Source organism: Manis pentadactyla, chromosome 7 (assembly GCF_030020395.1).
Source record: "Manis pentadactyla isolate mManPen7 chromosome 7, mManPen7.hap1, whole genome shotgun sequence".
Lineage (NCBI taxonomy): Eukaryota > Metazoa > Chordata > Mammalia > Pholidota > Manidae > Manis > Manis pentadactyla.
In genome coordinates, this window is record NC_080025.1 from 126,767,037 (window position 1) to 126,780,065 (window position 13,029).

General features: G+C 36.6%; 1 protein-coding gene across 3 annotated transcripts in view; it reads right to left on the reverse strand.

Annotated features, from left to right (window-relative positions):
* Positions 1-13,029, reverse strand: part of TNPO3 (transportin 3) — a 73,906-nt gene that overhangs the window by 12,536 nt on the left and 48,341 nt on the right. For all 3 annotated transcript variants that reach the window (XR_005029580.2, XM_036909064.2, XM_036909065.2), the window contains 7 exons: positions 12,030-12,121; positions 11,079-11,155; positions 9,525-9,585; positions 8,397-8,537; positions 3,402-3,518; positions 2,440-2,534; positions 886-1,042 (listed from right to left, as the gene is read on the reverse strand). Coding sequence is in view for 2 of the 3 variants with exons in the window: in XM_036909064.2 (XP_036764959.1) it covers positions 886-1,042; positions 2,440-2,534; positions 3,402-3,518; positions 8,397-8,537; positions 9,525-9,585; positions 11,079-11,155; positions 12,030-12,121 (740 nt within the window). In the remaining variant the exon portion in view is untranslated. The remainder of the gene's footprint in view (positions 1-885; positions 1,043-2,439; positions 2,535-3,401; positions 3,519-8,396; positions 8,538-9,524; positions 9,586-11,078; positions 11,156-12,029; positions 12,122-13,029) is intronic.

The following is a 13,029-nucleotide window of genomic DNA, read 5'->3' on the forward strand; positions in this document are numbered from 1 at the left end:
GAAAAATAACTTGAAGTGTACCTAGTTCCTTTTTTAAAACCAACTGAAAGAATTGAAGACTTCTATCAGGTATCTACTCAAATCATTTCTATTAAAAAAAACACATTTTCTTCCTTCCTATAATTTTTGAAAATACTTTTATTTCTAATATCTTGAAAAAAATAACTTCTTTAAAAACTGTTCTTCACTTCAAGTCATTTTCTTCTATTTTTACTGCCAAACTTCTTAAATATTAGCCTATTCACATACTTGGTTACTGCCTCACTGCTCACCCTCACCTTCAATTCTATTTCACATCTAGCCAAATCTACCTTTGAAAATTTTGTGAACCATTTTACTTCTCCAGCCCAACAGGTTTCTTAACTGTCTACTGGTAACAGTTAGTGCTCTGCTGACTTTCTCTAATCATGACTTAGACTCCAGTTAAAGACTATCCTCCCCAATCTTATCAATCCAAATCCTATCTGTATCTTATGGCCCCATTGAGGGCCCTACTCTTACAGAAAGTTATCGGAACCCATCTCTGTCCACAACTTCCCCACCCCTGATCTTGTACCAATTAAGACTTTTATCACTTATCTGATAATCAAATACTGCCCTCTTGTTGATATTTAGCTCTTATACCTGTTTATCTCTTTAACTAGACACCAAATGGCTTGAGCAGAGATAATTTCAGACTGTTTCATACAGCTTACACACAGCACTTAGAACAGGCTGCCTTAAATGTAATAGTTGATAATTTAGCTAATGAATAATCTGCTATGGTATACACCTAACAAAATATACAACCAAAAAAGGAAATACTGGTTTTCCCCTAAGGAAGAAGGAAGAAGTATGAGAAAATAATGAGCTGCAAAGTAGAAAAGGTGCAATTTTTACACTCACGTCATTGGCTACCCCTGTATGGATGAGGTCTCGTAGAAACCGCATGACACTACAATTGGCATCCCGGTGGTCCAGGGTTGTAGAGGCAATGGCCCACTGTAAGATAGGGATGACCACTTGGCTTCTCAGCAAGGTAACAGGGCTACGCTGAATAAACCTAGTGTGGAAAGACAGGCTAGGTATAAATGACAGGATTAGGGTAATTATAAAAGCAGCCAAGGAAAAAGACAAAGCTATGGAGACAGTAAAAAGGTCAGTCATTTCTAGGGGTTGGGTGAGGAGGGAGGGATGAATAGGTGGAATAGAGAGGATTTTTTGGGTAGTAGAAATGTATTGTATGATACTATAATGGATACATGTCATTATATTTTTGTCCAAACCCAAAGAAGGTATACCAGCAACAGTGAACCCTAAATGCAAACTATGGACTTAGGATGATAATGATGTGTCATATGGGTTCATCAATTCTAACAAATGGACCACTCTAGTGGAGGATGCTGTTAGTGAGGGAGGCTATGCAGGAGACGGAGGGGTGGTAGAGCAGTGGGTATTATGGGAACCCCCTATACTTTCCAACTCAATTTTCCACAAGGTTTCTTAGATCCTATAATGTACCTGGAGAATCTCCAAGAAAGATACAATATTTTCCAAATTTATTTCACCAGGTAACCATTTATGTAAAGAGCATCTCTAGAGATTAGTTTTCAAGGAATACACCCTGGGGAAACAAAGATTGACAGCCCACCCAATTCTCTCATAGTCAACTAAAAAAAAATAGGTTTTCAGACTTGTCCAAAAACTAACAAAAAAAGTGTTCAATGTTAAATCCTGAGATGAAATAATCAAGACCATACTATTTTTAATTTGAAAATAAAAAACTATATATATATGCGTGTGTGTGTGTGTTACAAGTAAAATTATATAATAATACATATTTAATAATGTTTTTATTTCTTCTTAAATGCTTTTATGTTCACTAACTGATTTGGTTCAAATTCCTTAGCTAGAGGCAAAGAAGGAATTCAAAGGTTTGGCAATAACATTGTCAATGTTACTGGTAAAAGGAACTGAAGCAGGTAAGTGGGGAGACGTGGTAGGCTAGGGACAGAACTAGGAAGTCCAGTACTAGATAACTGCTAAGGCACCTTAAAATTCTAAGTATTCTTTGTTCTGAGTTATGCTTATATCTAAAGGATGCTAAGCTTCTCAAGAAAAAAGTTGAAGTGAAGCATGACATCATAGCAAAATAAAAAGCTATACCTACTGGGGATTCTAGAAATTATTTAGTCAGATGCTTTTACCAAGCTCATTTTTATTGTCTTGTGAGTGTTCCCTCCTTCATGATAGGTACTAGGCTACTTTCCCCTGCTCCCATCCAATTCTTCCTCGCTTATGGGGATATTCTAGTTCATAATTTAACTTTGGGTTATGAATCATCAATCTATCTACTCCACTTACTTCATTTTACAGAGAAGGAAATAGCCAAATTTAGGTGACTGACTAAGTGATGGGGATGAACAATAAAATAAAGGGTAGCTTTTCAGAAGGACTGACCTGGTGGCTAGCCTGAACAGGTCATCCACTGTGTCAGGGTGATTCTGGAGCCCATTTTGTTGTTCTAGAAGCTGAAAGGTGGGGATGCACAGGGCCTAAAACAAAATAGTTGATTTTAAAACAAATGCTTGTACATAAATGCCAAGGAATTCAGACTTGCTATATATCACAACATACACAAAGGAAACAAAGAGACGAAGCAAAGACATAAAAAGAAAAAGACAGCAATGAGAATCAGACCAAGACAAGGAAAAAAGAAATCCTCAGCTGGCACAGGTTTCACATATGAAGTCACATTTCAGAAAGGGTTGAAGATATAGGTTTTAGCTGCTGCAACAGGATAGATATCAAAGTTTTAGAAGTTCCTGAAAGACTGTACTTAGGTATTACATATGGTCTAGATCATTAAGGATGTAGATGAAATTTTAATAATAATAATAAAATGCCAAATTCAAAGGGAAAGATAGCTTGGTAAAAGGAGCATTATAATTTAACCTCCTAATATATTCCTCCCCCACCCTGACTAGAACGGTAAAAAAGCAGTACATCAGAAGCATTTTCCAAGGCTTGCTATTTACCCTAAGACCATCTCTGCTAAGTAAACTTGTTCACTGGCTATTATGGGCAAGAAATTAAAAACAGAATCATGCCTGAGCTTAAAAATCCTTTATTCTAAATCCATTTGTCCCATTTCTTACTGCTCAAAAAATCCTCTCTCTGGAGGGCATACATTAGGTAGGTAATACCTGTAATGATCGTTACATTCATTAATCTCACTCATTCTCCCAAGCAGGCCTAGAAGAACAACTAAAAGTTTCTACCTCCTTGTTAATAGGAAATCAACATGACTGGGAAAGAAACGTATAGCAGCAACAGAATTAAATACAGGGTGAAAAAACACACTGCTAGGCCTTTAGACCCTGTAAGTCTGCCACGTCTATATTCCCCAAGGAAAAAAATACCTGGAGCATGTCTAGTAATCCCTGTCGACAGCCCTCTTCCATGCCATACTCATCCACAAGGATACTGCCAAGGTACAGGAAACAGGAATGCTGATGTACTTGATACACATTTACCATCTGCCAAGGGAAAAACCACCTAGTTCAATTCTTTACCCCTCAAAAAGTATCAACTCAGGAACTAGCTGGAAGAAGAAATTCAGAGACAAATTGGTCTCTTCTATTTACGACAGCTTGTTTGCAACATTTTTCTTTTTACTTTACTTACATTTATTGGTTTATTCTTTATTTATTTATCTACTTATTTATTTTATTTTAGTATCATTAATCTACAATTACATGAGGAACATTATGTTTACTAGACTCTGACCATCACCAAGTCCCCCCCACAAACTCCATTACAGTCACTGTCCATCAGCATAGTAAGACGCTGTAGAATCACTACTTGTCTTCTCTGTGTTGCACAGCCCTCCCTATGCCACCCCCACATTATACATGCTAATCGTAATGCCCCCCCCCCCCCACTTATCCCTCTCTTCCCAGCCATCCTCTCCAGTCCCTTTCCCTTTGGTAACTGCTAGTCCATTCTTGGGTTCTGTGTTTCTGCTGTTGTTTTGTTCCTTCAGTTTTTTCTTTGTTCTTGTACTCCACATATGAGTAAAATCATTCGTACTTGTCCTTGTCTTTCTCTGCCTGGCTTATTTCACTGAGCATAATACCCTCTAGCACCATCCATGTTGTTGCTAATGGTAGGATTTGTTTTCTTCTTATGGCTGAATAATATTCCATTGTGTATATGTACCACATCTTCTTTATCCATTCATCTACTGATGAACACTTAGATTGCTTCCATTTCTTGGCTATTGTAAATAGTGCTGCAATAAACATAGGGGTGCATCTGTCTTTTTCAAACTGGGCTGCTGCATTCTTAGGGTAAATTCCTAGAAGTGGAATTTCTGGGTCAAATGGTATTTCTATTTTGAGCTTTTTGAGGAACCTCCATACCGCTTTCCACGGTGGTTGACCTAATTTACATTCCCACAAGCACTGTAGGAGGGTTCCCCTCTCTCCACAACCTCACCAACATTTATTGTTGTTTGTCTTTTGGATGGTGGTGATCCTTACTGGTGTGAGGTGATATCTCACTGTGGTTTTAATTTGCATTTCTCTGATGATTAGCAATGTGGAGCATCTTTTCATGTGCCTCTTGGCCATCTGAATTTCTTCTTTGGAGAACTGTCTGTTCAGCTCCTGTGCCCATTTTTTAATTGGATTATTTGCTTTTTGTTTGTTGAGGTGCGTGAGTTCTTTATATATTTTGGATGTCAACCCTTTATTGGATCTGTCATTTATGAATATATTCTCCCATACTGTAGGCTGCCTTTTTGTTCTATTGATGGTGTCCTTTGCTGTACAGAAGCTTTTCAGCTTGATATAGTCCCACTTGTTCATTTTAGCTTTTGTTTTCCTTGCCTGGGGTGATATGTTCATGAAGAAGTCACTTATGTTTATGTCCAAGAGATTTCTGCCTATGTTTTTTTCTAAGAGTTTTATGGTTTCATGACTTACATTCAGGTCTTTGATCCATTTCGAATTTACTTTTGTGTATGTGGTTAGACAGTGATCCAGTTTCATTCTCTTACATGTAGCTGTCCAGTTTTGCCAACACCAGCTGTTGAAGTGGCTGTCATTTCGCCATTGTATGTCCATAGCTCCTTTACCGTATATTAATTGACCATATATGTTTGGGTTAATGTCTGGAGACTCTATTCTGTTCCACTGGTCTGTGGCTCTGTTCTTGTGCCAGTACCGAATTGTCTTGATTACTGTGGCTTTGTAGTAGAGCTTGAAGTTGGGGAGTGAGATCCCTCGCACTTTATTCTTCCTTCTCAGGATTGCTTTGGCTGTTTGGGGTCTTTGGTGGTTCCATATGAATTTTAGAACTCTTTGTTCCAAATCGTTGAAGAATGCTGTTGGTAATTTGATAGGGATTGCATTGAATCTGTAGATTGCTTTAGGCAGGATGGCCATTTTGACAATATTAATTCTTCCTAGCCAAGAGCATGGGATGAGTTTCCATTTGCTAGTGTCCTCTTTAATTTCTCTTAAGAGTGTCTTGTAGTTTTCAGGGTATAGGTCTTTTATTTCCTTGGTTAGGTTTATTCCTAGGTATTTCATTCTTTTTGATGCAATTGTGAATGGAATTGTTTTCCTGATTTCTCTTTCTGCTAGTTCATTGTTAGTGTATAGGAAAGCAACAGATTTCTGTGCATTAATTTTGTAATCCTGCAACTTTGCTGAATTCCGGTATTAGTTCTAGTAGTTTTGGAGTGGAGTCTTTAGGGTTTTTTATGTACAATGTCATGTCATCTGCAAATAGTGACAGTTTGATTTCTTTACCAGTCTGGATTCCTTGTATTTCTTTGTTTTGTCTGATTGCCATGGCTAGGACCTCCAGTACTATGTTGAGTAACAGTGGGGAGAGTGTGCATTCCTGTCTTGTTCCCAATCTTAGAGGAAAAGAGCTTTCAGCTTCTCGCTGTTCAGTATAATGTTGGCTGTGGGTTTATCATATATGGCCTTTATTATGTTGAGGTACTTGCCCTCTATACCCATTTTGTTGAGAGTTTTTATCATGAATGGATGTTGAATTTTGTCGAATGCTTTTTCAGCAGCTATGGAGATGATCATGTGGTTTTTGTCCTTCTGTTTGTTATGTGGTGGATGATGTGGATGGATTTTCAAATGTTGTACCATCCTTGCATCCCTAAGATGAATCCCACTTGGTCATGGTGTATGATCCTCTTGATGTATCTCTGAATTGGTTTGCTAATATTTTGTTGAGTATTTTTGCATCTATGTTCATCAGGGATATTCGTCTGTAATTTTCTTTTTTGGTGGGGTCTTTGTGTTGGCAACATTTTTGAAACACAGGACTCAAATCCTCAATAATGTTCAAGTACTCTAGAGTTCTTTCATGCCTTTGATGTTTATCTTCCCAAAAAAATGTTGCAAGAGAGTTGTAAATACTTCAAGCAGGAACCCTTTAGGGAGCTATTATCCAAGATTCACGTAGTATTTGCAAAGTACACTTAAATTTTCCATCACCTAAAGGTTGCTCTTAGTATTAATCATTAACTTTCTTTGTTAAAAAAAAAATGACATATATAGCCACTGCAGGGCCAAAAATATCAAATGCCTTCATCTTGGAGGAGACTGTGAAAGTACTGTTTAAATTCTGAGTTGCTCCTGAACCCCTATTTCATCTTTTAAGTAAAAAAGTGTTTCCAACCAAGATAAATGGATCTCAACAGAATAAAAATTTTAGTATAATTTACATATTTAAGTGATCTGTTTAGGATTTTTATCCTCCTATCCTCTAAAAATCAAGAAGCAGTTGTATATTTATCTATTTAGAATGTCATCACAATATACATATTGATTTTATATAAATTCAACTATGAGCTTGGATAGAATAACTAACTCTTATCAATACATACCATGGAATGAGCACGAGACAGGGGACTATGAATTTGTTCACTGTTGTATACTCAAAACTATATGCTCTATTTAATGCATGATTTAAGTCATGGGTTGGCAAACTTTTTCTTAAAAGGCCAAACAGTAAAAATGGTAGGTTCTGCTGGCCATATGATCATTTTGCCGCTACAGCACCAAAGTAGGTAGTAAGTAATAGTTCAATGAATGAAAGCATGATTATCTCTCACTAACAGTGTATTTACAAAAACTGGTGGTAGGCCCACTGGCTGTAGTTTCTAACCTCTGATTTTGGGGATTGTTAAGAATAATTTTCATTTTTGTCACATGCACTGACTTTAGAATGCACTTCCTATATAAAGTGCTACCCTACTTATAATTGGGCTGGTCACTTACCAGAATTAAAAAACAGTATCAAAGTCATGGGGGTGTCCTCCAATAGCAAAGGAACATTAAATCAAGTTATACTCGACCCAGAATTTTATTGCACCGAAGGGGACATTTGACCAGTGGAGGACACCACCTAAATGCAAAGATATACTGTCGTATTCAGGACATAGTAAATGTAGAAAATCACTAAAAAATAAAATTATGGTAAAATATCAACCTGTGCAGACTCTAATCAAATCTTACAATTTAAGAAGTATGTGCCATCTGACACTGCACCAGCAGGACCCTACCTGAAGGTGACTTATTCCTTAAAAGTGATGAGCCCAGGGTGCAGAATTTAAGGGGGCACTCACTGTCAGGGTCAGGTCCTGAGAGTGGTGCCTCAAAACCTGCACTGTAGGTGGTCTGCTCAGGTAGAGAAGGGTCACTTCAGGTTGGGTGGATGTGCTAAAGTAGTTTTCCTCAGTGCATGAGTGCAAAACTTAGGAAGGCACCTGCTTAGTGTCATGCAGATGCAGGACTAGCACTTAGCCAGCCTCTCTCAATTTTGAGCCCATGGCACCTCTGCAACATAGCCCTGGTCCTGCTGTAAGATTAACATCAACACAAATTATGTAGTGACCTAAGTTACTGGTCATAGACATCTCATATAGAGTAGTTCTAGATGTGAATATGACCTTAGACAACTGCATACAGTGAGTCACACCATCATTATTAACGTATCAATCTTGGTGATTAAGAGTCAATTTATCCCTTGACAAATGAGATTTCTATGAACAACTAACTATGGTCAAGAGAGAAGAAAATCCTTTGGGCCATGAAAAGGCAAAGTTTGACTTGCCACATTTTTCAAAAAAAAATTAATATAAAAATGCTTAGCATTGGCATATAAGAGCTAAGCATTAAAGTCATTCTCTTTTCCTAATGTCACACTGGAATGCTGTTTCCCTTATACATACAACATACCTACAATGGCACTACTTTCCTCTTTCAAAATTTTTTAGTTTGTACTTAATAAGTACAAGAGTGTTTCATCAACCGAATTTTGCTCTAGAGGTTATTGTTTTGAATTCTGTACCCTTTACATTTTCCCTCTCTTAGAACACTTACCTGTGTGACTAGTGGCTGCAGCAGGGCTGCGGATCCTTTGCCTACACAGCGCACAGCAAAGCGGAGGCACCTGCAACAACGCTCTACAATCCGATTATCAGCCCGGTGCTTGTTTAGAGTCTCAGATAAAACTGGCCATATCTGAGTCAAAAGTCAAAGAGCACAAGAAAGAAAGTAATGAACTAAGAGCTGAAAAAACTTCTCTCAAGTTGGTAACACTTCATTTGGCTTTTAAATCATTTTGAAAAAGCTTTCATTATAGGAACACATATGGCTGATTCAGGCCAGTACGTGTGTATGTGCAGAGGTTCAACATACTATCCATCACTAAAACACAGCCACTTCTTAAAGAGAAGCACAGTGACTCTTTAGAACAGGAAGAAGAGCATGTTTAACTTTACTAAAAGACAAAGATACACATTTTCCAAACTTAGGACTTCCTAATGTAGGATGAAAAGAAAAAGTATGAATTCTAGAGATGTTTAAAGGCTGTTCCATAAAGTTGCAAGACCTTGAACAAAAGGACCAGAGTTAAGGAAATGGCATTACTGTATACTGCTGAACACTTAAGAATATTTTGTGTTTCCTCTCTTGAAATATGAAAAGCACTTTCAAAACATGCTTTTGATCCTCACATTACCATCAATAAAAAAGCAGGAGGAAGTGTGTTATTAATGGAGAAACTAAAGCCATGAGGGTTAACTGACTTAGTAAAAATTTTTTTGTTAGTATTGATTGGGCCTCCTAGCAATTCTAGAATTCATACAGTTAATCTCTCTTTACCTCTTTGGCCTCTCAATCCATTTCTCCACTGCCTATTTTCTTTCTTTCTTTATTTTATTAAGGTATTATTGACATACTCTTTTATGAAGGTTTCACATGAAAAAACAATGTGGTTACTACATTCACCCATATTATTGTCCTCCCCATACCCCATTAGAGTTCCACTGCCTATTTTCTTATTAAATCAAAAATATTGGGATGGTTCTGCTCCTGTTTTCATTAAAATTTAAACCATATCATCAAACTGAATCTTCCTATGAACCTAGAAGACAGTACCTTCTCACTCTAGTTACTCAAAGCCTGGTAAGGAAAAATGATGTTCCACAGGCATCTGTTAGCACTTACTTCCTGTATGACTTTTTGGCACGGATGAGTCTGTCCATTTTCCACAATTGGATTGGTGTGTCTGGGGAAAGACGATGGCCCAAAATAGTGAAAGAAGAGCAATTTCACCAAGGACCCACAGCCCTGATCCCTGCTAGCTTACTTAGCATCATTCTCACTAAATAAAGAAAACCAGACAACAAAGTTATTTTTAGGACTCAACACCTTTTCCTCCTACTCCGTTCAAACAAACACAGCACATAGTTTAAATTATCCTATCTTTTTTTTTTTTTGCCACCTTTAAGCCACTTCCACTAGAGCATGCAAACTCAATCCAACTCTGGGTACATGGGCTATGGGGCACTATAGCTATCTTTTTCATTTTTTCCTCTTTATAAACCTGAATATGTAGTTTCTTCCAAATTAATCAAAAATATATATAGGTTGTCTGAATCCACTATGGGAAACCAAATACTGCTCCGTCCCCAGCATTAAGGCAAAAGTTTTAAGAACTCTAGTTTACCAAAGATATTTCTCATGGTTCTAGTTGGAATCCACACAAGATGGGCCCACCCACATGTCAAATCTAACTATTTGCCTAGTTCTAGAATCCACTAATTTGAAGGCAAGCAGGGAAAAAAAAACCCACTGAATGATTAACCACCAACCTCTCTGAAAGAAATCTTTTAATTTAAAAAAGTTCAACAACTTAATAATAATGCAATTTTCTTTAAATAAAGCATTACCATCTGTTGCAGATTTCTCTCATTTATTATGAAATAAGGATTATTGTTAGTAGGCTCTCAGAATGGAATATAATTGGGCTATCCTAATTAAACAAGAAAAGCAATGTACGAACTCCAAGATCCCTGTTGACAAGAACTAATAAGCCAAAATAATAGCTCCATTTTAACTTACTCCACATAGGCTTTTTTACTCTGACAGTCCAGTTGTATCTATGGGTCTCACAAACTACAAATTATGTAACCCAGTATGGATCACTCTTTGAACACTGTCACTCAAATGCTTTTTTAATCTTTAGACATTCTAGATTTCAGAAGATTAATCTGTGGTTACTGAAGAGGCTTCATTATTCTTTTGCACCCACACACTATGTACGGCAATGGTTCTGCAAGCGGGGTCTCTGGAATGCCAGCAGCAGCATCTCCTGGGAACTTACTGGGAATGTAAATTCCTGGATCCCATCCAAGATCTAGTGAATCAGAGACTCTGGGGATGGGATCCAGTAATCACTGTTTTGATAAGCCCTCCAGGTGACTCTGATACATGTTAAAGTTTTCAAACCCCTGAGCTAAAGACCAAAAGAATTAATTAAAATTTAAAGGATCTTTTGACAAAGGTCTACCCAGCACAAATTCTTGAAATTTGCCTTTGCCCCAAAACTTCAGGTAATGGGTACAATTAGTCTCCTGACAGGAGATTATACAGGAGATACTTAGAAGCTTGAGAAAAAAAACAAAAGTAAGCAAACAAAACCACTTGCTTACTTCAACATATAATGGTCTCACTTGAGATTTTAAACCCATGGCAGGCATCCAGGGACTCCATTCTTACCTAAATATTACTGCAAGGCGGTCTAAGAACACAGTGGGATCTGAGGATATGCCATTGCTGGGCTCCTGAGACAATAGCTAAAGAGACAGAGAGATATTAACACCCAATCACTACATATACAAACCTACAGCAAAATCTGCAACACATACCCTTATACCTTAACCTCCATTTCAATCTCTGCTTATTTCCTTTAATAGATTCCTGAAAGTTACTTAAATGGTGTAAATTTTTAAATTCATATTGTCAAATTACTTTCCTCCATTTTACTGCATCCTGGTCAAGACTACCTGTTACTACATTTTACTATATGACCATTGTGGAGTGGAAAACATTATAGCCTAATTTTTTTCCACTTACTTTTATTATGATTAAGATACTATATACATTACATATTTTAATACAGATTATATAATAACAATACCCAGTCATTACATAATCTATATCATAATTACATGTCACTTTATATAAAGCTATAAAATTATTATAGCTTTATAAGCAAGTTACCTCTTATTCCTCTTTCCTAGTTTCTTAAGATATTTCTACCAGCATATCATTAGAGATGAACCTTAGAATCATTATCTTAGGTTGTCTTAAAAATCCCATCGGTATGCTCACTATAAATGTAATGATGAAAGACCTGACATCTTTATAATATTCTTCAGAGAAACAAGTTATGGTTTGGTTTTAGTTTTGGTTTTGGTTTTGAACCTGAGTGATGTCTTCACATTAATCTTCTAAACAGTATTACTGATAAAGTGAAAATCTACTGACTTTGGAACATTTATTTCATGTATGCAGCAATTTTGATACATTAATTTTAATAACTTTTCAGCTCATTCTCTTGGCTTTTCTAGGTAAATAAAAGATCAACTGTAAATAAATAATTATGTATTTCTTTTCTAATATGCAAATTTTAAAAATTTGTTTCATTCTTTGCTTAGTTAGACTCACCTTTTTCAATGCCATAACCTGAACAGAACATAGTTCACTAAGACACTGAGTAATCTTATCCAAAGGTAATCTGGCTAGGACAAGTGCTGTCCCTAAAAGAAAAAGCAAGATACAAATGAAGGAAATAAAAGCTGAATTGAGGTAAATTACTGGTCTACATCATATGACTAACAGAAAAGGCTGAATGGTTCCATTTTTTAAAAATGGTCAGCCTTGTTTTTAAAATTACAATATTTTGTTATTTATGGTTGGTTTTTCTTTATTTGGCTTAGAATGCTGTAAGACTTTCACAATGACATTTACAACTTAAGTTAATATTGCATCATTTCTCCTTAGTAGCCTATTGGTTTAAAGATGTTTAAAAATGTCTCCCCTTCCAGTTCTTCACATTGTTAAAAAATCTCCTTCATAATGACAATGCCAAAACTGCTATTATACAGCCCCATACAGCAGTTCTCACATTTCACAGATTTTGATTTAGTGAGTCAAAGAGAACCTTTATTTTTGATAAGTACTTAGGCAATCCTTACCATCAGAAAAGTCTGAGAAATACAGACAAGTTTTCTTGAAAGAATGGGATGAAATGAGAGATTTGTCTATATTTCTATCATAATAGAATCCATAAGCTAGGTAAGGCATTCTCTCTGGGCCTTAGTTATTTGTAAAATGAGTAACAGAAGTAATAGTTAATTTTGCCTTTCTTTCATTTTTTTGTAAAATGAGTAACAGAAGTAATAGTTAATTTTGCCTTTCTTTCATTTATAAATAACTGCAGAAGCCTCCCCTTCTCCCCTGCCCCCCAAATAAAACATTAACTTGGAATTCTAATAAAATAGGTATAAAAAAAAAGAGGGAGCTAGGTTAGAGTGGGAAAAGACAGCCCAGACTCTTCTCATTCACTCTTGTCAATCCCTACCAATGGCTGAAACATCTTCTCCCAAATTCAAAGGATTCCACATTAGCCTAGATCTATTCAAGGCCCCAAATCCCTTAATTATGA